The following is a 26,765-nucleotide window of genomic DNA, read 5'->3' on the forward strand; positions in this document are numbered from 1 at the left end:
GCGCGAACTTATAATTTTTGAAAATGAACTGAGTGTGAATGCAGCTGGCAATTTTAAATTAAATGTAAATTGAATAAAATTAAAAAAATGCGCATTTATAAAATTTGATAATCAGTATGTGCATTTTTTTTATTTTTCGATTTTTTATTGTTTTATTCGTTTATTTGTAGTTTAAAATTTGTCTCAAATCTGATACGTTCACTCATGATACTGAAGTTAACCGACGTCTAATAATTTTTTGACTTTTTTTAGCAATAAATTATAGAAAAAAAAATATTTGAAAAATTTGCACCTATAGTTTTTTAAATTTTCTACATGCGGATATTTTTAGTTTTTATTTTTTTTTTTGTAATTAATTTATTGAAAAAAAACTCAAAAAATTTTAATTGTCTGCTAACTTCAGGATCATCGTTCACACTCATAAATGAGCCGACTAATAATTTTTGAATTTTTTTAAAACGATAAATTATGAAAAAAAAAATATTTTCAAAAATTGCACCTTTAGTTTTTCCAATTTTCTACAAGTTCATATTTTTATTTTATTTTTTTTTTTCAATTGAACTATTGAAAAAAAAATCCAATTGGTAATTGTCTGCTAACTTATGACACCGTAATAAGCCGACTAATAATTTTTGGATTCTTTTAATGCGATAAATTATGAACAAAAAAATATTTTTAAAAATTGCACCTTTAGTTTTTCCAATTTTCTACATGTGCATATTTTTATTTTTGTTATTTTTCTTTTATTAAAGTTAAAAGAAAAAATCCGATTGTTTATTGTCGGCTAACTTATAATACTAAAATAAGCCGACTAATAATTTTCGGAGTTTTTTAAACGATAATTTATGAAAAAAAAATATCTAAAAAAATTGCACCTTAAGTTTTTCAAATTTTCTACATGTGCATATTTTTATTTTATTTTTTTTTTTAAATTGAACCATTGAGAGAAAATCCAATTGTTAATCGTCTGCTAACTTATGACACCGTAATAAGCCGACTAATAATTTTTGGATTCTTTTAATGCGATAAATTATGAAAAAAGAAGTATTTCTAAAAATTGCACCTTCAGTTTTTCCATTTTTCTACATGTGCATATTTTTATTTATTTTTTTTTTTTTTAAATTAAACTGTTGAAAAAAAATTATTTGTTAATTGTCTGCTATCCGATCAAAATTTTTTATGCGCGTGAATGTAGCAGATATCAGACAAATTTAAAATTATAAATAAATAGAGTAAATAATTAACAAACTAAAATTTAGAAAAAATACGCATTTAAAAAATTTAAAAATTAATAAGTGCATTTTTTTCAAATATTATTTTTTAAATTATTTACTCTATTAATTTATAATTTTAAATTTGTCTGTCTGCTATACTCATAAGTTTTTACATGCGATACTTTTTCATTAATTACATTTTATATTAAAATTTTTTGAATAATCACTTAACAATTAATGTCTATATATATATATATACCTGCTACTTTCGTTTCATATAAATTCCCCTGCAACGTACATTCCATTTACGGACGTCTCTGGCAGCCGGAAAAATAAAAATAAAAAATGAGTTTGCGCGTGTCCTGGCAAAAGTTTAGTGGCCTTCCATAAAATTAAATCATAATAACGTTAAAAGACAATAGTAATTAAATAATAAATTGAAAAAAGTTAATATTTAAGTAAAAATTAAACAGTGGAAATTAAAAAAGTACTCAATTACTCATTAATAATAAATAAAAATTTAAATGTCAATTATTTAAGTGAACATAACCTCAATCAACAAACCGCCATTTTTTTTACCCGAAAAAAAGTTAATAACTTTTTGGTAATTAGCTTATGAAGAAAAAGTTTATTAATACAACTGCCAGTTAATTGTTAGGTGAGTTGTAAGTTTTTTGAGTGGGTGATTTTATTTATTTTTTACTGTCATTTAAATATTCAAATAATTTATTTCTTTTATAAGACAAAATGCCAAATCGCGCGTATCCCAAGAGAGCTGATGTTGCTGAAAAAGAAGCTTGGTCTTGGTCTGAATCCGTATCTCCAGATAATATAACTAATGAACACTTAGATCTAGCGTACAGAGTTTCATTAAATATTTGTAAGAATTGCAAGTGAGTTTTTTCAAATTTTATTCAACTTTTTTTAGTTACCAGATATTTTTTTAAACTTCAAATGTTTTGTTTTTTTTCTGCTGTGTATTTTATTTTTAATGACAATCGAAAATTCGATTTTTGAATTTATGACAGAGAAGTTGCATAGAAATAATTAATTAAGAGAGTAATTAAATTTAATTTGGGACTGGGAATATTTAGGCGGGTAATTTAAAAATTTATTATTCATGTGGAAAATAGTGATTTTCTGGTAAATATCAATGAGACTTTTTTTGTAGAGAATTTAATTTCCTATAAAATTGTAAGAGAGTATTTTCATTTAATTTTCATTATTTAAGCGGGAATTTCAATTTCAAATTTATTAACTATGAAAATTTTGGTCTGTAAATTCTATTCGAACTTAAAATCGAAATTATTTCCTAACTATCAAATTTATGTAATATATCAATGAGACCTTTTTCGTAGAGAATTTAATTTTCTATAAAATTGTAAGAGTGCATTTTTATCTAATTTTCATTATTTGAGCGGGAATTTCAATTTCAAATTCATCAACGATGTAAATTCTGGTCTGTAAATTCTATTCGTACGTAAAATCAAAATTATTTCCAAACTATCAAATTTATGTAAAATATCAATGAGACCTTTTTTGTAGAGAATTTAATTTCCTATAAAATTGTAAGAGAGCATTTTTATTTAGTTTTCATTATTTAAGCGGGAATTTCAATTTCAAATTTATTAACTATGAAAATTTTCGTCTGTAAATTCTATTCGAACTTAAAATCGAAATTATTTCCAAACTATCAAATTTGGTAAAATATCAATGAGACCTTTCTTGTAGAGAATTAAATTCTCTACAAAATTTAACTGACTCATTTTTATCGTATGTCCAATAATTGAGTCATAATATCTAAATTTATCAAAACGTCATAATCAGTAAAAACATTTATTTTTCTTAAAATAAAAATTCTGGCCGAACTATTTAATTTACTCAAAAATTTGTTAGAACCTTTTTTATAAAGCGTAAAATTTCCTAAAAAAATTTCCCTGAGCGCTATTGTCTTATCTCCAACCATTGAGCCACAATAATCGTTCAAAGTTGAAAATATCCATGAACTCATGTCTTGCACGCTAATTAATCATCAAAATTTATTTTCCAGACGTAACTGCAGTTATAACCCACGATGTTTAGTAGGACTAGGCGAAGAAAAATACCTGAAATCCCAGCCTATAGAGTCAGCGTCTCTAGAAAGTTCACTAGCAGAGCTCCGGGACCCGACGCAGTACGTCGGTTTAAAAAATTTAGGCGCCACATGTTACGTAAACAGTCTCATCCAAGTCTGGTTCCACAACGAAGACATGAGGTAAGCTCCATCACCGTCAACCCTCCACTGCACCAACTAACCACCAAAACTTTCCAGGCGGATAATCTACAAGTGGAACATCACAGAAGACCCCGAGGAACGGGAGTCTCTCCAACGTTCCCAGGGCAAAAACTCTCCGTACCAGCCAGTGACAGTCGTCGGGCAGCTCCAGTACATCTTCGCCATGATGCAATTCGGGAATCGCCGTCTCCTAGACCCGACAAGTCTCGCCCGCGCATTGTCCCTCGACACGGGAACCCAGCAAGACGCCCAGGAATTTTCAAAACTTCTTCTCGCTCACATCGAAGGTAAAATCCAGCAGAACCATCACTTAAAAACTCTTCTCCAGCGGCTCACCCAAGGGACTTACATCTACGTGAATCGTTGCTCGACTTGCAGTACCGAGTACGAGACTCCCACGACCTTCTACGAGCTGGATCTCCAGTTAGCCCCGACTTTAAAGCAAGCGATCGGTAATTATCTAAGCGAAGAAGACTTGTCCGGTACCAACAAGTATTTATGCATGAACTGCAAAGATAAACGCGACGCAAAACGTTTTATCAGACTCAATACTCTTCCCGATACTCTAAACTTCCAGCTCCTGAGGTTCGTTTTCCACAGGGAGTCAGCGCAAAAAAAAAAATTGACCTCGTCGATACAATTCCCCGAGGAACTGGACATGTCCGAGTACTTGAACTGCCCGGCAGGAACGCACCTCTACTCACTGGTCGCTGTCCTAAGTCACAAAGGGCCTTCTACACACTCAGGACACTACATAGTAAATATATGCAAGTCCTCCGACGAGTGGTATCAGTTCAGTGACGACAAAGTCGAGCGCATGCACAACAAACGCATAGAAGACGGAATAAATGACGGCGGGGGTAAAGTAAAGAAAACTAAAATTTTAAAAGGATGTTTGTCATCAAACAGCGCGTACATGTTGGTCTACAAACGTCTGAGCAGCAAAGAACGATCTGCTGCCAAAGAATCGCTTAAATTAAATGATAAAAATAATTTAGCTGACGACGAAATATTTAAGGATAACGATAAAAATAAAATAAAAATAAAGGATTTAAATATAACAGACAATGGGAAGAGAAAAGAACCAGCAGATCTTGATCCTGATGATTCCCCATCATTATTTAGTCCGAGTAAAAAATATAAAAGTGATGATGATCAGGTCAATGATAAGGAATCAGTTGATGAATTGATGGAAGTCGATGATAAAAATATAAAAGTAAAATCAGCTGTCCGTAAAATAGAGTTCGATGATAAAGTAAATCAAGAAGTCAATGACGTTGACAGCTGGGAAAAAAAATACAGGTCATTAAATGGTGACGCTCATCGAGCAATGAGTTGTTGCAAGCGCGATTACTATGAGAATCTTGAGTTCGACAAGTGGGAGTTGAGCGAAACATTGAGGAAAATAGTGAGGCAAGAGAACGATACGCACCAGGACAGTTTGCTGGCGATACAGGCGGAAAATTTGAGGGAAATTGACAACCAGAATATAAAGAGACAGGAAGTCATTGACTTGTATGGAATAATTGGCAAGGGAGACTGGAGTGAGTATGAGTGGATCCCCACTAGCTGGTTAACCAAATGGCTAAATGATCACTCGGGTAACCCGGAAGCTGTTGTGCCGGTTGACAATTCGGTGCTGATGTGCTCCCACGGGCGGCTCGATCCGTTGAAAATAAACCGGGCAAAATGTGTGCCGCGGGAAGCCGCGGAAATGATTTTTATAAAATATAAAGGAGGCCCGCGGATGGACAACAAGTCGCTGTGCGAGAGCTGCGTGAAAAGAAGGTGCCGGGTCCTGAGGTTCCAGGCCGAGCTGGAGAGAGACAAGAAGGAGGTGATGGAAATAATGAAGCAAATAAAGGAATTTAATGAGGATTGTTTTATTGTCGGCGCAAATTCACTGAAAAACTGGAGGCGGCTGGCTATGGAGCTGCTGGATGACAAAGACAATCAGGGGGACAACTGTGGGTTTGATGATCATGAGCATCAGGAGGAACATCATGATGCTGATGATGAGGCTGATAGAATTCTTAATTTTAATGAGGACTTGCATTGCGAGCATGGGGAGCTCAGGACTCCGGATGCGGGGAGGAAAATAGTCCCGGCTGCGGCTTGGAGTATTTTGAAAAAATATTTTCCTAAGGCGGCTGAGTATCCGTATGGGGCTGCGGCTTGTATGATTTGTGAGGAGAAGGTTGAGAATGCGGAGAAGGCAAAAAAAGATGATAAGATCAAGGCCAAGATGCAGAAAGAAGAGTTGGGGGATTTGTATTATATGAAGAATAGGGTTGATATTACCAAGTGTGAAGGCAAAGTCTTTTATGTTGTGGAGAAAGGATTCTTGGACGCCTGGAAATCATTTATTAGGTGAGTTTTTAATTATTTGTTTAGTTTTTTTTAAGGGAGTGGTACTTAAAATTATCCGCGGATTTTTTTGAGCGGTTGTGGGGTACGGAAAAATTTGGGTGTTGAGTATTTTTTATTAGCAGTGGAATATTTATTTGATAGTTATTCTGTAGAGAGATTTCGATTTTCTGGATCTACTGAATTTAAGAAATTTTTGTATTTAAATCGAATATTTACTTTTTTTACTTTAAACTTAAATTGTGGCAAAACTATGGGAGATTCGAAAAAAATACCAGAATACAATTTTGTAGGAAATTGAATTCTCTGTAAAAAAGGTCCTTATGAGGAAACACTTAACGCTAGTAGTTTAGGAGCTAGGAGTTATTAAAGGTGATATGCAATTTTTATGGTATGTTTATTGTGAATATTTTTTTTTTAATTTTGAATTAAAATTGTGGCAAAACTATGGGAGGTACAAAAAAAATACCAGAATACAATTTTGTAGGAAATTAAATTCTCTGTAAAAAAGGTCCTTATGAGGAAACACTTAACGCTAGTAGTTTAGGAGCTAGGAGTTAGTAAAGGTGATATGCAATTTTTATGGTGTTTATTGTGAATTTTTTTTTTTTAATTTTGAATTAAAATTGTGGCAAAACTATGGGAGATATGAAAAAAATACCAGAATTCAATTTTGTAGGAAATTAAATTCTCTGTAGAAAAAGTCCTTATGAGGATTCACGTAAGTCTAGTAGTTTAGGTGCTAGGAGCTATTAAAAGTCATATGTAATTTTTATGGTGTTAATTGTGAATATTTTTTTTTTTAATTTTGAATTCAAATTATGGCAAAACTATGGGAGATTCGAAAAAAATACCAGAATACAATTTTGTAGGAAATTAAATTCTCTATAAAAAAGGTCCTTATGAGGAATCACTTAAATCTAGTAGTTTAAGAGCTAGGAGTTATAAAAAATTAATATTAAATTTCTAAAGTTTCACTGACTTACTTCCCATACTTTTAAATTAAAATTTCATAAGATACAACATCACCTGACGTTAACATCTCTATAAATATTTTTCTTAGTTTCTATTTAAATTTCAGTTTAATAAAAATTCGAATTTTTTGAAATTAATTAAAATCGCGCCGAAATTTAAAAAAATTTTAAATCAATGAAAATCAAATTTCGAATTTGTTCACCATAAGTTGTTCACATAGATTCCCATAGGTCGATATCCCTCACTGAATTATCAGGGGATTTCCAGCCTGTAGTCATAAACTAACTTATAGATGGCGCGCTCAGTATCTTTTCATCCTTTTCCATAGAAATTTAAACCCGCGATAAATTAAAAATTTTTTAAAAATATTTCTCTCGATTAATGAATTTTTTTTTTTACTACCAATAGTTAATTATTGATAATAATTTAAAAATTTTCATTTATCCGGAAAAATAACAATTTTATATAAAATAATTTTAAAAATCTACATTTGAAAAATAAAAACGGAAGTTACCTTAATAAAGGAAATAAGCGTTATCCGTCTCGTATTAACGACCTTTTTCCTAATTGTGCGTCGAAAAAAAAAAGGGAAGGGAGGAAGACAGAGATGAAGATGAAAAAGAAAAAAGGAAACCCGGCTCACTCGCGATTAGGGGCTAAGGTAAAGAAGGGAGCACAGAAAACTAATTGAAACCGCCTAACGATCCACGAGCAAATGATACATCGAGTTTACCACCCTCTTGAAAAGAAAATGAGTTTGTCTAAATGCTTATACTCTTATATTCTACATTGCCTTCTCAATTACAACTTTTACTCTAATAGTTTTCATACTAAATATATTTTTCTTATATTTTTAACCCAACAAATATTTTTTTTTATAAACATGACGGTTATTTTTTATTACAAAAGTCAGCCAGCAATAAAACACGATACAGAGTTTTCAACACATCGGCAAACTCAAACGTCGAAATAATTGATTAGAATTTTTAAATTAGAAATTTGAAAATTTTTTTGGTGAAATTGTAATTTTTACTTTAAATTTAAATTCTGTCTAAACTACTGAGTTTACGTGAAAGTTGATCAAGATAATTCTTGTAGAGAATTTAATTCTCTACAAGTTTATTTTTAATCATTTTTGCCGTAACTTTGATAGTTTGGTCAGAATTTAAATTTAAAAAGATAAAAAACTAAATTCTGTGATTTTTTTTTACATTTTATATTACTAATTAACTTTAATTATTCCTAACTCCTAATTTACTGGGTTTTAGTGATTATTCATGAGGACCTTTTTTGTAGGAAATTTAATTTCCTAAAAAATTGTCTTTTATCATTTTTGCCTTATCTTCGATAGTTTGGCCAGAATTAAAATTTAAAAATATAAAAAACTAAATCCTGTGATTTTTTAAAAATTTTATATTACTAATTAACTTTAATAATTCCTAACTCCTAAACTACCAGATTTTAGTGATTACTTCCAAGGACCTTTTTTATCAGAAATTAAATTTCCTAAAAAATGGTCCCTTATCATTTTTATCATATCTCTAATATTTTAGCCGCAATTTAATTGTAAACTAAATTCTTCCTCCAAATTAAATTTCCTAGTTTCTTAATAAATTCCCAAATCAAAATTCAAATTTACTACCGTGAAAATATAAAATTTACATCGATAACTTTCCGAAAAATTCTTTCTCAACATTTAAAAAAATTGCCAATAATTTTTATCCAATCGCCAAAATAATAAAAAAAAATTCCCGTACAATAATTAGTCATTTACGTGACCATAAACCCGGTTATAAAATAATAATGACCTCACGGATGATGGGGTTAGTGAGTAAAATGTAAGGTTTGGTCCATAGTCTGGCGTTATCTCAAAATTATTAATCATATTTGAGCGTAAGCCAAAAGAGGGATAAAGACAAAGAGATTTAACATTAGGGGTATTAATAAAAGATAAAGCTAAAGAGGATGGAGAATTAAGGGGGTCATAGTAACGGTTCTATAGACTTATCTGACACCTTAATCAATTAAAAGTTATTAATTACAACACTATCGCACACACTTGGTGTCTAGTTGTCCTCGTTACAGACCGCACATTTAAATTACCGGCATTGTCTACATAACAATAACGTGTCAACATCCCACTCACTCACTCACCCACTCAATTCATCATTCATTAATGACGACTCAGTCTTACTTATATATCATTAGCAGTAGGGAGGATTTGAATTTTTTTTTCGCGCATTTTTTTTTCGCGCGTTCGTTCAAATTTATAAAATGTTTATTTGCATTTTGATAGAGACCTTAAAGACAATACACTCGGCTAATTGCTGAGCAAGTTGAGGGGTAAAAAATGTATGAATAAAAAAGAAAAAAAAAAACACGAGCCCTGACAGATAGAAAAGCCAGACTTGAGCGATTGTCTATGCAAATAGCTAATCCTTTTGAAAATCCATCTTTGCGACGTTGACGAATTGGCGAAGACTTTTTAAGGATATTTATATATATATGTATATATATAATAGTAGATAAATTACATTCTTGTATTTACATATTATATCGTCATATATAGATAAGTTATCGATAATGTAATTATTAGGGTTGTCGTTAAAAATTAAATTTTCTCAGACGCCCCATAAAAAGCTTCTTTTTAGTGGAAAAATACGCGAGGAATTTGGTTTTTTTGTTTTAAGTAAAAAGAACACGTGCCGCAGAACGATCAAAGTTCATTTTTCAATGCAATCGCGGATTTTTTTAAATATCTCATGAAATATGCAGATTAAAGAAAAAAATCATAGGAACAATTTTGTAGGAAATTAAATTCTTGACAAAAAAGGTCATGTTCATTTTTTTTATAAAATGCGTATTTATGAAGATATTTTTAAAAAACTTTTTTAGATCTTATCAATTGAGCATTTAGAGGATTGCGAATGTCAAAAATAACGTTTTTTCTTAAATATCGACCACTTCGTAACTAGTAACATGCCAATCCTTAATGCTAGTTATAGTTTTTATATACTTAGAAAAATGTTATTTTCAAAATTTGTAATCCTTAAAACGCTCAATTCATCAGATCTAAAAAAGTTTTTTTAAAATATCTTCATAAATACACATTTTATAAAAAAAATGAACATGACCTTTTTTGTCAAAAATTTAATTTCCTACAAAATTGTTCCTATGATTTTTTCTTCTAATCTGCATATTTCATAAGATATTTGAAAAAATCCGCGATTGCATCGAAAAATGAACTTTGATCGTCCTGAGGCCCGTGTTCTTTTTACTCAAAACGAAAAAACCAAATTCCTCGCGTAGTTTTTCACTAAAAAAAGCTTTCTATGAGGCGTCTGAGGAAATTTAATTTTTACCGACGACCCTAATAATTATCGAGTATTGAAATTTTTTAAGATTTTCCAAGATAATTGTCGTGGAAATTTATTAATTTTACTGGAATATCGATTCGTTTTCAAACAAAATCGAATTATACACAGAAAAAAAAAGAAAAAAGATTTTTTAGGGTAATAAATTTTCACGCCCTGAGAAAATTTTTAGCCGCCTCAAGAAATTTTTTGTGCTATGAATTGAAAATTGAAATTTTCTTGGGATAAGAAATTTTCGTCTTGAATTCATAATACGAAAAATTTCTTGGGGCGAGTAATAATTTTCGGGAAAATCCTTTTTTTTCTGCGTAATCTTTAATGACAATACGTCATACATTTTCTATGTAATCGATTTTTAGTTGGATTTAAATTCAAAAAATTTTTAAAATACACTACTAACTTTTTTTTTTCAAAATCTTTAATTAGTTTTTTACATTTGTGAGCTTATTAAAGTCTTGCTATGAAATTTCGCGTATTTCGTACTAATTACACATGGAAAAAAAATTTGCAGTCGAAATTATGGGAAATTAAATATCTATCGGCTTTAAAATGAATATTTAAAATTAATTGACTTAGGGAAAGAAAAATCTAATTATTTAAATGAAATTGAACTTGTTGATAATTTCAAGTAATTTGCTAGGAATTTCCGTAAAAATTTTCCCAGTGGTTGGTAATTATCTGAAAAATTTAATAATTAATATTCAGAAAAAGGATAAATGGTTGTTTGGTTTGCGGTTTTTTATTGGACATGAAAAAAAAAAAAAATTTGAATGACATCGCGTGTAATCCATCTGGACATTTACGTGCTCAACGGATCAACTCTTTGTCTGGATTAGAGCAACGTCATGCACACATGACTCGCGTCTTGTATATACCGTGGATCCATGTCCATCCGGTATTATTTTTGTGCCCTCATCTCATCTCCTCATTCCTCATTCCTCATCTCCTTTATGAATGAGAAAATCTAGATACAAGGACCCTTTGGCTTACACTAGACACTACACACCCCATTATATTACGAGGCTACTTTTTTCTAACTCATTTGATTCATTCGCCTGATTTATCTTTATTGCTAAATGCATTTACGATTATAACTATCATCCCAAAGATTTTACTCAATCATTTACAATATTATTAATAGACCGTGACATTTAATTATTTAACTTGCAGTTCCTTCCTATTAAAAGCGAGTCAGTATTTAGTAAAATACAATGAAGGCAGTTGCTGTTAGTAAACTGTGACTTGATTCATAAATATTTTAAAGTAGGATTTTTTTATTGTTAAAAATATCCCAGAAATTGGGGCCGCGGGTCTGAAAACTTGAAAATTTAAAAAAAGACGTATCGAAATTTTTTAACTTTGTCTTTAAATAAATAAACAAACGTGAGTATGTGTAGAAATAATAATAAATGTTTTGTTTAAGTTTGTTGGCGCCCTTTGTCTCCTTTCTTCTTAATTATAAACAATAAATAAATATACCAACTCCTTTTCTATTATTATCGACCGCGTATTAATTATTTATTTTATTTTAAACAATTAATCGTAGAGTTTAAAAATCTATTATTATATCGCGATCTATTTAAAATAACGAAAGACATCGCTGTGGATTTTATTTTTATAAATATAATTATTTATTTTATTTATAAATATTTATTATTATTTAAATAATTTAAAAAATAAAATTCGCTGGTCTATTCATAAATATATATTTAATATAAATTTTATTTATTTATTTTTAAAAATCAAATGACACATGACCGCAAGGGCGCGAAATATTTAAATAAATAAAATTTAAAAACTTTTGATAAACAAAATAAATAAAGTCGCCTTAAACCAGCTCTGGCTATCGTGTCTGTTAGATAAATTTTTTTACATAAAATTATTTATTGTTACAATAATTATTTAAATAATAAATTTCCTTAGTAACCTCTCAGTGTAATGGTTTAAATTTCTATAACCAAATAATTACCTGGGTGTCAAATAATCCACACGTGTACTAAAGACTACAATCATTCAGTTTTATAATTTAAAATTGTAGTTCCACCGAATCTCACTTGATGGCTACTGATTTTCGCTTGCAAACTCATTTATCAAGTCAGTTAAAGTACAAAAAATATTCAATTTAAATTTCAGACCGTAACCTATACACTGTAAAAAGAGCGGTGTTAAAAATGGACTCATTTTAACTCCACCCGGTGTTAAAATAAAATTACACCGGTGTAGGAGGAGTAATTCACCGGTGTTAAATCGGGATAACCAGTGTAAAAGCGGGGTAACCGGTGTAAAAGCGGTGTAATACTGGTGTAAAAGCAGGATAAACTGCGTCCGCTTGGAGTATTAATTCTAAAGATTATAAAACACAAAAAATGTCAGTTCTTTATGAAAATTAATAAAAAATATCATTTATTAACAAGTATAGTGATCGAGTATGTAAAAATATTTACAAAGTAAAATATTTTAACACCGGTAAAGAATATCTACACCGGCGGCGGCGTTATTTTAACACCGATCTAGAATATTTACACCGGCAGCGGTGTTATTTTAACACCGGAGATTTTTTTTAACACCGATCTAGAATATTTACACCGGCAGCGGTGTTATTTTAACACCGGATAATTTTTTTAACACCGATCTAGAATATTTACACCGGCAGCGGTGTTATTTTAACACCGATCTAGAATATTTACATCGGCAGCGGTGTTATTTTAACACCGGATAATTTTTTTAATACCGATCTAGAATATTTACACCGGCAGCGGTGTTATTTTAACACCGGATAATTTTTTTAACACCGATCTGGAATATTTACACCGGCAGCGGTGTTATTTTAACACCGGAGAATTTTTTTTCACACCGGTACAGAATATTTACACCGGCAGCGGCGTTATTTTCACACCGCTTTCGGTGTTGAAATTTAACACCGCCGATTTTAACACCTACACCGCTTGGACTTACCCCGGTGATTTTTTACAGTGCAGAACTCACCATTAATTTTTTAAGATTTTTACTAAACAAACCCTAAAAATTATTTTGCATTCTAAAAAAAAATCTATAAAGAAATTAAAAAGTTACAAAATTAGTCAACTTCCGTTTCTTTTAACTTTCATCCCATGTAAGAAATAAAAAAAACTATAACCAAATTTCGGGTATTTTGCGTAAATTTTAATCCTGAAAGTACGAGAAATGATATAGTAGAATGCGGAAGGAATATAATAAATCATTTGTATGAGAGTTTGGAGTTAGCAGCAAGTAGACAGAGAACCCCTTAAATATACCAATAAATATAACAAGGACACTGAGTATAAAAGAAATAAGAGAGTAACAATCGTGCATCGACTCGCGAAATCCAACTACCCTTAAATAACTTGATTCATTGCGTCTTCCCTTTCAGTCGCCTTTCCATACCTATACACCCTGCATATATATACAAATACTACATATATATATACATAATACACTCTAAAAAACGTTACACTATCAAACTAAATACATTTCGATGGGGACTTGTTGTTGATATTTCGCTAATTCCTGCGAGATTACCAACCCCTTGTTCCTTTTCGTCAAAAAAAATTCGTTTTAAAACGAAAAATTACGGAACTTTTTACTTTTTCTCATATTTATTGATCAAACAAGACGGCGTTAAATAGTTTTTTAATATATTTTCTATAATTTAACGTGTAGTTAGTACACACAAGAGGAGGGATCGAGTAAAGTCGGGGTGTAGAAAAAGAGGAACGAAGGGGTAGAAGAGTGAGGGAAGAAAAGGAGAAGGGTGGCCAGTGTCTCGGGGGGGGCGGTCATATATCATCCACCCCACGGGGGTGAGTTTGGCAAAAAATCTTACCGGGCAAAAACTATCATCAGTGCTCGGGCAAAGCGAGCTCAAGGCTCCGTATCTCTTTCTATTCACATTTCTCTTACTCTGGTTCTTCTTTCTCAGGTTATACGTTTGCTTTTCTGTATCTAAAACGTTATTCTCATTCTCGTTCTCGTTCTCCTATTAGTCCTTCTCTTCGTAATATTTTGTCTTAAACTTACAACATTTGTTGCGTCTGCAAATAATTAGCAATTAAATTTATTTACTCTGTTAAAAAATAATAATTACAAGTAAATTTATACGTTTTCTCAAACCGGAAATTTGTAATCTGTTAATTATATTAAAAAATGTATACAGCCGAAAATAAAAAAAGGTCTCAAGAAAAAGCGTCGATAATCGACATCCTGACCGCGAGCTAGTTCTTCCTTTGGATAGTTTGAGTACGTGACAACAGGCCTTTAAACAAACAGCCCGAAAAAAATAAATTGTTGGTTAGAAAAAAATATTGGCTTCAGTTATGCGACGCAAGAAATCAATAGATGCTTCGCTGAACACGGAATGCGTTAGACTATTTTCAACTTCCGTCAATTACTTTTTAAACCTTTCTTTATTTTATTTTTCTAATTATAATTTTAATTATAATTATTAACGAAATATTTAGTGTGAAAAATTAATAGCGACAATCGAACTCATATTTTTTGTCTTAGCGGTAAACGGTTTCCAAGATCGGTTCTGGTTCAGGTTCCATGACCCAGATAGTGTTTTAAATTTTCTATCTCGGCTGTGGTATACAAAAAAAATGGTGTACGTCCATGGTATTTTGGTGTTAAGATTATCGGTATGCAATTCAACCCCGAAAACGGTGTTAAAAATTTAAGAACAACACCTGTAGAGGTGTTAATATTTTTTCGGTGTTAGATAGTGTTAAAAAAACGAGTTTTATTTTTCAATTATCAAAAGTCGAACGTATTACAAATACAAAAAAATTCTATTATTTTGAAAATTACACTTAAAAACAAACGGTGTAAATCCATGGTATTTTGGTGTTAAGATTATCGGTATGCAATTCAACCCCGAAAACGGTGTAAAAAATTTTAGAACACCTGTAGAGGTGTTAATATTTTTTCGGTGTTAGATGGTGTTGAAAAAAGTAGTTTTATTTTTCAATTATCAAAAGTCGAACGTATTACAAATACAAAAAAATTCTATTAATTTGAAAATTACACTTAAAAAACGGTGTAAGTCCACACTATATGGGTGTTAGGGTTATCAGTTTTAAATGGGACCCCGAAATCGGTGTTAAAATAGCACTCATAACACTGTTAATATTTTTTCGGTGTTAGGTGGTGTTAAAAAAAAGTAGTTTTATTTTTCAATTATCAAAAGTCGAACGTATTAAAAATACAAAAAATTTTATTATTTTGAAAATTACACTAAAAAACGGTGTAAGTCCACACTATATGGGTGTTAGGGTTATCAGTTTTAAATTTAACCCCGAAATCGGTGTTAAAATAAATACACTTGTAGTGGTGTTAATATTTTCTCGGTGTTAAGTGGTGTTAAGAAATAAGTCGAATGTATAGCAAATGCAACATAAATCACAAAAAATTTCAGCAATTTGTTCAGTTTAATAAAAGTATCTTTGCTTTTTTTCTAGGTAATGAAATTTTTTTCTATTTTGTAGATCTTTAATACTTATCCTCACACCCTCATACTTTTGGGTGTGACTTCATTTAACACCACTTTCTCACAGTGTACACTTCACAAAATTTTGATGTAAAAATGACCCCCGATAATTTTACACTGCCGTGAAGTGTGAAATATTGGTGAAAAAAATCCATGGTGTAAATTATCTATTCGTGCAATTTTAACAGTGTAATCTACTTTTTTTACACCATTCAGTGTTACTCGATATAATTTCAATTAATGAGCAACAAATGATCATTAAATATTTTTTGCACCGCTTTAATTTAACACGACATTTGATGTAATTTTCACACCGAGTGATTTACACCACCGAGTCCAAAACTTTTTACAGTCTACGAATATTTATGAAAAAAAAAAAAAAAATATATCCGTGTAATGAAGCGTCACTAAATACCTTAAATTGAAGTAAAACATTGACTTGACATAAATATATTATAAACTCGGACAATTCATCCCCTCGATTTTTGTGTAGCTCAATATATATGAGGTGGTTACATACAAGTGCCTTAGGGCCATTTCATATTATAGACTCACCCCAAACCCAAATATCTTGGACCCACGTGCCAAAGACAGTAAATCCGAGCGAAAACTAAAACTTAACCATTATTTTCTATCGTAGATTTTTTATTCTTCAGCATGACGCTTCCGGCATGTCCTTTTCAGATTCTTTAGCTCTGCAACTTAAACCCGATAATTTTATCCTCCTCTATTTAATGTTAGAGTTGTTGGTTTCTCTTTAACCATCGTCTCCTCAGTATCTGGAAATAAATCTTATGTTTTCGCGTATAAGCGGCCTTTTAATATCACCATCGTTGATTTACGGTCACCTAGTATACCAGGATAGCTCGGATACTCTTATGCTGAATGGGAGCAAGTGAACAGAGAGCAAAGATAGGTTGTAATGCTTAAAGTAGTGGTAGTCACCCTTGGTTGTGACATTTGTCTTCCGACCTCGGGACCAGCCAACGTCGTCGCCGCCGGGATCCCGTTGAGGACCGTACCCAGCTTGGGTGGTAGCTCTGATTTAACGCCCGACGGCAAACATTTGACTAAACGCCCACTCTCTGTGGTTATATACGTACCAATAACTGGACAATGAGCTAAATAAAAAATTTATCTGATATATTACTCTGGTCCAGTGAAAATAACGCGGTAATTATGTTCAACCAATTGAAATATTTTTATTCATCTGCGAATTATTGTCCATTCTGAGTATCAAGAGTGACATTTTTTATATTAAATAAATATACCGAGCGAGCTAATTCATGGACAATGTAAATATATATGTTTAGTAAATATATATGAGTATATCGTGTGCCTGGATCCTCTAGGGAGTAATAATTTAGTGGGTGGTGTGGAGTAGAGTCGGGGATAGAGCCTCTGGAGTGGACGATAGAAAGAATTAAAAGAGAATGGAGATAAAAATTCCGCGACGAAAGTTAAACAATGAAACGGTAGGTTTAATTTTGAAAAAATATCACTGAGTTGAAGGCTAGTATCACTGCGTCCACCTACACGGCACCCTCGGCTCCATGTTCTCTGTTCTAGTCTCAGTGTAATAAGGGGCTAGTGGTTTTACGCTCGTCCACCTTGTTCCTGCTGTGTTCGTTATATTTGAACAAGCCTCATAATTAATACGCATTCGTTTGTCTCATGAGAAAAGCACAGAACTATATTTATTAGTATTTGCTCGTCCCCTTTTCGCGAGGCTTTTATATTTTGATCTAAAGCATGCGAATTGTATGCGGAACTGCCGCCTCAAAGGGATCTCTGTCATTCGCTGGAAAAAATTTACGCTTGGAAATAAAGTCGGAGTTTTTTTCGTTTTTATCACCTTAAGCTAGGAAAATTAAAGTGTGTGCAGATTTTCATGTCCAGCTGACGCATTGATGGACAGAAATAACGAAACCCAAAAACGCTCAAATTTCGATGATTTTACATTTTTTTTAAAATTTCTTACGCTTCTGAATAAAGTCCGAAAGGGATTTAGATTTTTTTATAATCTTCAGCTTGACCATATTCAAGTATGTGTAAATTTTTATAGCAAACTGACCCTTAGATACGAAATGGCCGCCAAAAAACATTAAATCCCAAAACGCCCGAATTGAAAATCCGTTTTTGCCGAGAATCCGTTTGTTTGATTACCGGTTCTAAAAATACAGAACTTATGGTCTTTGAAGTTCAAAGTCTAGGGATTGATGGCTATAAATTTGTATTCCTTCTTCAACCGGAAGTGCGTATATTTATTTACATAAAAACTCTAATCTGTAGTTCAAAATTGAAGGAAACTCCATTATTTGTGTAAAAAAATTTCTTACACTTCCGTATAAAGTCCGAAGGGAATTTAGATTTTTTTATCACCTTCAGCCCGACCGTATTCACGTATGTATAAATTTTCATAGCAAACTGACCCTTAGATACGAAATGGCCGCCAAAAAACATTAAAACCCAAAACGCCCGAATTGAAAATCCGTTTTTGCCGAAAATCCGTTTTTTTGATTACCGGTTCTAAAAATACAGAACTTGCGATCTTTGAAGTTCAAAGTCTAGGGATTGAAGGCTATAAATTTTGATTCCTGCTTTAACCGGAAGTGCGTGCATTTTTTCCCATAAAAAATCTTAATTTCGTTCTTCTAAATTGAACTAAACCCCATTATTTGTGTAAAAAAATTTATTTCAGTAACAGAAAATGAAAATAACACATCAGCTGTAGGATAATTTTCCTTGTCGATAAAATTTTAGTAATCATATACCTGTTCGTAGACTCAACTCGAGATATCCTCCTTTAAGGACATTATCTGGCACACGGTAGTCGCTAAGGGAGCACAAAAACGGTCCGCCCCTTCGTGGTATGTGAAAAATGATGCACAACCCCCGATTATCCTGTGACTTGTCCCCCTCTAGATACTTCTTTACTCCCTTTGGTGGGTTTCCAGCGTTCGTTCAACTATTACCCGGCAACCTTAAATGTCACGCTCATTCTGTCTTGCTTACTCGTCACAACTAAATGTCCCGAAGGAACCAACTCATGGACTAGACTTTTCCGATCCCTGATTCTGGGTCACATGATCATTTATCCTGTCAATCAATAATTTTACCCCAACCCATCTTCACTAACATCCGATTCCGATTAGCTCTCATACCAACCAGCCGTCAGAGCTAAAAACCGGCTTTCAAGTGACGTCAAAAAATTATCATAAATTCGTTACCATTTTGATTGCAGAAGTGGCGGAAGGCATCCACCGACGGAAGTAAATAACGAGCAACTGCTTTGCCAGGATCACAAGGGTTTCGTCCACAAGCCAATCATGTCCACCGAAAAGTAAGTCGTTTATATATTTTTTTAGTTCAATATATATATTATTTTTGTAGTTTATTTGGACGAAAACGTCTGTCCTGATCCTCGTGCCACGGCACGCCTTTCACTCCTCATGAAGGGACTTAGCTGGTGATGGATACGCGAAAATGTCAACCACACGCCCTGAGGCCACTGGCATTCGACCCTCTCACCATTATGCTAAGCCATTGTCCACTATCTGCTTAAGATACCGTCCCTCACAAAAGTTTATCTCTCTCTCTCTGTATCTCTCCTTAGCAGAAAATTTCACCCTCTCATGTCGCTCCAGTCCTTTGCTACTTAACTCCGATTCCGACCGTTAAAAAATCATTTTTTCTCTCCATACATCCAACTGACACTTAATGTTTCCATTTTTTATCCCTATTCATATTATTTATTATATTTCAAAAACATATATGATAAAACAGCTCATGTTTTATGATAAAAAACGTTATTTCAAGAGCATTAAAAATTTAAAAAATAATTAAGCGGCCATCACATCCCCGTTTATTATTTACGAGTTATAAATTTTTGAATATTCATATTTACTTTTTCTCCCTCATCGACTTTTCATTTTTCATGGCCTCGTATTTTAGTTTATTTGTTATACTTTTTTTTAACTGACGTATTATTTTAACGTTAGGGAAAATAGTGACACCGTCATACGTTTCTTGCAGCGGCAACACGACTGACAGGGAAAATTCAAATTAGACTGACGCACAGGTTGCGTTGAATTGAAATTAATTTGACGGTATAATTATCGCTTATACTAAATTATTCAGCCGTATTATTATTCACTTTATTTTATTATTATTTATTATTGATTATTTGTACTGACGATAGTTTATCTAGATAATTTTACTGAATGATACTGCAGTTAGCCGACGTCCAATAATTTTTGGATTTTGTTTTTTACAATAAATTATAAAAAAAAAATTACTTGGAAAAATTGCACCTGTAGTTTATTAAATTTTCTACATGTACATATTTTTTTTTTTTTTTTTTTTTAAATTAAGTCGTCGAAAACAAAATTCGAAAATTTTTAACTGTCTGCTAACTTCAGGATCATTTTTAATGATCATTAAGATAACAAATTAATTACAAAGAAAAAAAAAACTAAAAATATGCACATGTAAAAAATTTAAAAAGCTATAGGTGCAATTTTTCAAAATAATTTTTTTTAATAATTTACTGGTTTAAAAAAAAATTCAAAAATTATTCAACGTTGGCTAACTTCAGTACCATATAATTTTAAGGAGTGGGACAAAATGCCCATTATTTTTTAACAAAAAAAATTATTTTTCTTTTGTAAATGTTTGTCTGCCTGTAGAAAAAAATTTGGGGTAAGTTGGTCACTTTATAATAGTATGACCCTTTCAAAATTTTGGCCGAAAATTTTTTTTTTTCGCGTTTATTTTCTAAATTTTTTTTTTTTGGCAAAAAATTGATGGGTAAAATGATCCTAAAAAAATTTTTTTTTTATTTTTCATACTTGTATTACTTTTTTTTAATTTTTGAAAACGTGAAAAAAATTTTTTTTTGGTAAAAATTCTAAAATGGTCGCACTACTTGGGCTGACCAACTGACCCCATACTTTTTTTTAGGAATTTTAATATTAGTGATTAAAGGCAAAGAAATTCCTGGAAAATTGACCAGTGAAAAATTTTGACCACCGGTCATTTTTTGAATTCAATGCCGGTTCGCGCCAATTTGATTTTGCGCGAAAATTATTTTTCAAAAAATTGACCGTTAAGTTTTTGACGTCAATTGACGATCGATTGTCAGTCAATTTGACATCTGACTGGTATATAATTTTTTACAAAAAAAAAAGTTTCTCTGTTAAAAAAAAAAATGGTGACTCATTTCGACTCAATTTTCTTTAATTAAGTAAACAAGTAATTTTTGTTTTAATAAAATCGATTTTAAATTCGTGATTACATTACTGTAAATACAATAACTTTTTAAGCCAGTCCACAAGGGGTTGATGTTAGTTAACGGCAAGAAATTTCTAATTTGCGGTATAATTAAGGGCAAGTGAGGGCAAAAACGTACGGGTGATTATACCAGGAAATCGTGAATTCCACGGTAGTGTACTACAAGACTATTCGTGTGTACTCTATATATTTCTCATATTACTTTATGTATCTGCTCACATTATTCAAGTTAAGTAAATAGAATTTCCTTTATTTATTTTATTTTTAGTCCGTCCGTCCATAATAGAACACTTATAATTTATTATCACTAATTTTGTGAACTTTAAGTAAAAATTTATACCAAATATTTGTATAACTACTTACAGTAATTTATAATTGATTTAATTAATGATTCCAGTTACAAACTTATATATTTTTTTGTAATAAAAAATTCTGATAAAAATATTTCTGATTGGAATGAAATTTTTTTTTGTATTAATTGAAATTGCGTCTGAAGTGTTGAATTTAGGAAAAATGTCAATCAATACTTTTTTTTCAAGAATTAAATTTCCTACAAAATTGTATCAGTCCATTTTTCACGTATTTTTAATAGTTTAGTGTTAATTTAAAAAAATTTATCGTGGAATTTAAATCGATTCATTTTTTAAAATTGAGATTAAAAATGTCTCTTAAAATTTTAAATTGTGTCTTAACTACTGAATTTACGTAAAAAATCAATCAATACTTTTTTGTAGAGAATTAAATTTCCTACAAAATTGTATCAGAGCATTTTTACCGTATCTTCTATAGTTTCTCGTCAAATCTGAATAATTAAACGTCAGTTCAAATTGAAATTCTCAAAAAAAATTTCAACTAAACAAATTATTTTTAAAGTTGAAATTCCGCCCAAAATAACGGATTTTCATAAAAAGTAAATCAATACTTTTTTGTCAAGAATTAAATTTCCTACAAAAATGTATCAGAGCTATTTTATCATATCTCCAATAGTTTCGCGCCAATTTTAAATAAAACTTAAATTTCCTTTTTTCAATTTTGTTTAGGAAATACAGTATAGTAACCTCCGAGGAATGGGGAAAATTATCAGATTTCTACAAAACCGACTGTTCAATCCAAATCACCTTCTCCGAGAACGATTTCCACACAGTGCCTGGTAAGTCCTAAAAAATCTTTAATTAAATTTAATGAATTTCCATATTTCAATTACCGATTCCCAAACTTTGAACCGTTCCCCTGATGATAAAACTCTCGAACAAACAGTGGTATCATTATCATTATGTAAATTAAGGGTGGATAGAGTCCTCAACCGTCCCGTTGTCTCTTCATAACGGAAACCGTACTCGTGATACTCGGAAGCATACACTTAGCATACTGGACTAAGAGTACACTCTTTTAGCTTGTCTCTGTTCTCTCCCCGTGTCTGATGTACTTAAACGAGCATGATAATGCCCCAAGACATTAGCCGACAATTAACATAAATCCATTGCCCATAAACTCATAAAAAGCTTCATTAATTAGCGTCTTTAAAATTAACTACAAGTTTAAACTCCAGTGTCTTTTTTAAAAAAAATGAAAAATAAATAAATAAATAAATAAATAAAAGGACATTTGATACAGCGAGTTAAGACAGTTGATGGCTCTCTCAGCTTCTTTTGTCATTCGTTATTTACTAACTTACAGCATAAAACATCTTCTGCATACAATCATTTAAAAAAACCGGGAAAAAATAATGATAAAAAAAAATAAAAATTTAAATCGGGTGACTCTCCTTTATTTCCAGACGATAAGAGCTTGTTATGCAGGCAAATTGCTCGGTAGTCTTCATTTGTCTGGTGTTTTTTTACTTTTATATTTTTTATTTATTTATTTTTATTTTTTATTCCGAGGACAATTCAATGATTTGAGATTTAAAACAAGTGAAGAAGTTTTAATCTTAGCAACTTGCCAACTTGCCATTGAAATTCGACAAAAGGGAACGGACAAACTCCGATACCTTGAATTTATATTTTAATTCGTTTTTTTTTTTTTTTTTTTTTTTTCGTTTGGACAAACAGTTAACGGCAATCTCTAAACATCCCATTGTCTTGTCTGTCTTTTGGTGTACGTTATTTTTTGCTACATTTGTCACAGCCCACTATCACCGAACCAACCCCTGCCATGGGTTTTTCGAATCCCAAATATTTGAATTGCTAAATAACTTGCACTTACGGTTTAATTTTACTTTTCTTTACTTTATTAATATCAATTATTGCACGCCTCAAATGCGAAGCATTTAGGCGGGCTTTACTGTCGAATATCCACCGTTTCGCAAAATGCTCACTTAGAATCATGTCAATAACGCAGATGATTAGTTAATTGTCTATTCATTACTGACTTTTGGAAACCTTAAAATCTGATTGATACGACGGTCGATGTTTTTTATTAAATTTAATTGTTTATAATTAAGGAAAATTCAGTCACAAATTTTTTATTATTGTGACGTCCTTTAGGATGTATGTCTGTGAGTCGCCTGGATTTATGCTGTCCCGAACAATGAATCAACATAATTCTTGTTATAGAAGTTGTTATTCATCCTTGGGATGAACCCTATTGATTATCACCAACTAACTTTTTCCCGTTTAAAAGATATCATTGAAAATCGATGAATTTTCTGAGATTTTTTCTTAAAATTTATCGTCCATGTGTCTTTCTGTCCTTTTTTTCCACGTTAACATTCGTATACATCTCACTCTGTTTTCCATACGTATACTAAGTGTTTTACTTATGAAAAATTGATATATTATTACTTTTATTACTAATTTATTTGTATTCTTTATTAATCAAACAACAAATTTTATAAAGAAAATATTAAATTATTACTAAACGTTTAGTACTACATTTGATAATACGATTCAACGATTTTTGATCTTTAAAAATATATAAATTAACTAAGAATATGCATTAAATACCCCACAGTATACAAAAATTACAATCTGTTTAGTAATTTATGTAAACCAGATGAATGGCGTAGTATTAAGTATTGTACAGCAACTAACAAATTACTAAACGGCTTGTAATTTTTCCGAAGCAGATCGATAAAATTAAAATTTGGTGGGGATAGTATATACAAATATGCATTACAAGTTCACAAACCCTTTGTTCAAAGGAGACATCGGACCGTCAGACATAGGAGAGGACTCGCGCGCGGGAGATCAGGGTTCGAATCTCGGTTAAGACAAGTGATTTTTTAAAAATAAAAATTTACACCAACACCAACACAGATGACATAAATAATAAAAATAATAATAAAAAGTTGAAAAACTATTAAAAATTTAATTTTATTTATTTCCATTGTAATATAGTAAAATTTACTAAATATATAGTCAAGTTTACTAATGCAGTTTATATTTAATTCCATATTTGAATAATAAAAATTACTAAAAATTAAATTCTCAAGAAAGTAAAAGTTACACAATTTCAATAGCATTTTGAGATTACAATATGAATTTAGTAATCTTACCTCATATTTTTAAGTAAAAGCTATATTTTTTTCTCCGTGTACTCATGTTAAAAAAAACTCCAATTAGTTAAACATTTTTGACTTTATTAGAAAAAAATGATCCTAAAGTTAGAAGACAATTAAAAGTTTTCGGATTTTTTTCCTAACAAATCAATTGCAAAAAAAAAAAACTAAAAATATGCACATGCAGAAAATTAAAAAATCTGTAAGTGCAATTTTTTTAAATATTTTTTTTTATAATTTATCGTTTTGAAATAAAATCCAAAAATTATTAGACGTCGGCTAACTTCAGGCATAGAAAAAAACTCTTTTTCGAAATTCTTTCGAAGATTATTTTCGGACTAATGAACCGATTTTGATAATTGAGGTGACATTCGACGCGGCTTGTAAAGTTTCAGAGCTGATTAGAGTTTTTAATGAAACCATCAAGTAAATTGCAAGTTATCAAAAAAAATAGTTTTGAAAAACTCAAAAATTGTTGTAATTAATAAGCCGCTTGAAACGCCGCCCTTTATTTTTGGTCCTAAGGTCGCGATATTTTCTAAACAGCAGAGCCGTCTCTGGTGTTACGAAAATGAAATAAATTGTCGGTGGGTTTAATGAAAAATCACAATTTGGCGACAGACAATAAAGTAATGAGCAAACATTTGTTTTTAGTATTTCGAGTGTTTTGGTTTATGTTTTGGGTACAGTCGAGGCTTTTAGGGTTCTCTAGTATGAGAACGCTGGGCCACATTAGGCACAGACTGAGTTTAGTATCAATCACTACCCCAAAGCTTTGTCTCCCAGAAACGGCAAAAAATATAAAAAAAAAAACTTGGTTTCTGCAAAATGAAGATGTACATGTACAAGTGTTTTTTTTTTTCCTCACATCTTCACTGTTTATTTTATTTTTATTTTTTTTTTGCTATTTATTTTATTTTTATATTAATATTAAATATTAACGCAACTGTGGTTTTCATCAGACGTCTTAGCAAACATCTTCGTTACCACACCAAAGTCTGTTTTAAGCTTCTTAACTTGTCAAATTAAATCTATTAATCCTTTTATGTAAATTCTATACGTCTTACATTGCTTTAATAGCCATTTATTTTGCATTATCTACTTGCTCATTATGACAAAATTTCAAATAAATTCATTTGTTACTCAATTTTTTGATAATTTTTTTGATAACTTGGAAAAAAGTCATCATAGAAAATTGATCATGATATCATTTTTATTCAAAATTTCCTACTCTACAAATTTGGTCTGATTCACTTTTACCGAAATTTCAATTGTTCATGAGTTATATATAAAAATGTATATAAAGAATAAATGGATTTATGAAATCAAAATTTGGAGTCAATTTTCAAACATTCATAAGTCGGAAAATAACGATCATACAAAAATTAATCATGAGATCATTTTTGTTCAAAATTTGATGCTCTACAAATTTTGTTTGATTCAATTTTACTGTAATGTCAATCGTTCATGAATCATATATAAAAATGTATATGAAGATTTGATGGATTCTTGAAATCAAAATTTGGAGTCAATTTTCAAAAATTCATAATTCGGAAAATAATGATCATACAAAAATTAATCATGAGATCATTTTTGTTCAAAATTGTGTGCTCTACAAATTTGGTCTGATTCAATTTTACTGTAATGTCAATTGTTCATGAGTCATATATAAAAATGTATATGAAGATTTGATGGATTCTTGAAACGAAATTTAGAGTCAATTTTCAAAAATTCATAACTCGGAAAATAATGATCATACAAAAATTAATCATGAGGTCATTTTTGTTCAAAATTTGATGCTCTACAAATTTGGTCTGATTCACTTTTACCGTAATTTCAATCGTTCATGAGTTATATATAAAAATGTATATGAAGATTTGGTGGATTCTTGAAATCAAAATTTTGAGTCAATTTCAAAAAATTCATAACTCGGGATTAAATGGTCGTAGAAAAATGGCGACGAGCTCATTCTTTTCAGAATTTTATGCTCTACAAATTTTGTCTCTTCAAATTTAACTGTATTTCCAACCGTTTATGAGTAATTTATCAGAATAGAAAAAAAAATCAATGGTAATTTATAAAACCCAAAAATTAAAAATAAATTTATAAAAATATAATTGATTAGAATATGAGATAAGCTTTTAGTAGTTAGAGTGACGAGATCTAGCTGGTAAACGAGCTTTAGTTTTGTTTTATCTTGTTTTTCACCCTCGGCAAGCAACTCTCGTCGGTGGTATCCCTCCAGTGCTGAGCATCGGTCATCTAG

General features: G+C 31.0%; 1 protein-coding gene across 1 annotated transcript in view; it reads left to right on the forward strand.

Moving 5' to 3' along the window:
• Positions 1 to 1,535: 1,535 nt before the first annotated feature.
• LOC130664894 (ubiquitin carboxyl-terminal hydrolase 48-like) overlaps positions 1,536 to 26,765 on the forward strand; it is a 58,919-nt gene continuing 33,689 nt past the window's right edge. Inside the window, exons 1-6 of the mRNA XM_057465073.1 lie at positions 1,536 to 1,872; positions 1,957 to 2,107; positions 3,265 to 3,468; positions 3,526 to 5,859; positions 18,953 to 19,051; positions 22,041 to 22,150. Of these exons, the coding sequence (XP_057321056.1) occupies positions 1,962 to 2,107; positions 3,265 to 3,468; positions 3,526 to 5,859; positions 18,953 to 19,051; positions 22,041 to 22,150 (2,893 nt within the window). The 5' untranslated portion in view covers positions 1,536 to 1,872; positions 1,957 to 1,961. The remainder of the gene's footprint in view (positions 1,873 to 1,956; positions 2,108 to 3,264; positions 3,469 to 3,525; positions 5,860 to 18,952; positions 19,052 to 22,040; positions 22,151 to 26,765) is intronic.

This window comes from Microplitis mediator, chromosome 3 (genome assembly GCF_029852145.1).
Source record: "Microplitis mediator isolate UGA2020A chromosome 3, iyMicMedi2.1, whole genome shotgun sequence".
NCBI lineage: Eukaryota > Metazoa > Arthropoda > Insecta > Hymenoptera > Braconidae > Microplitis > Microplitis mediator.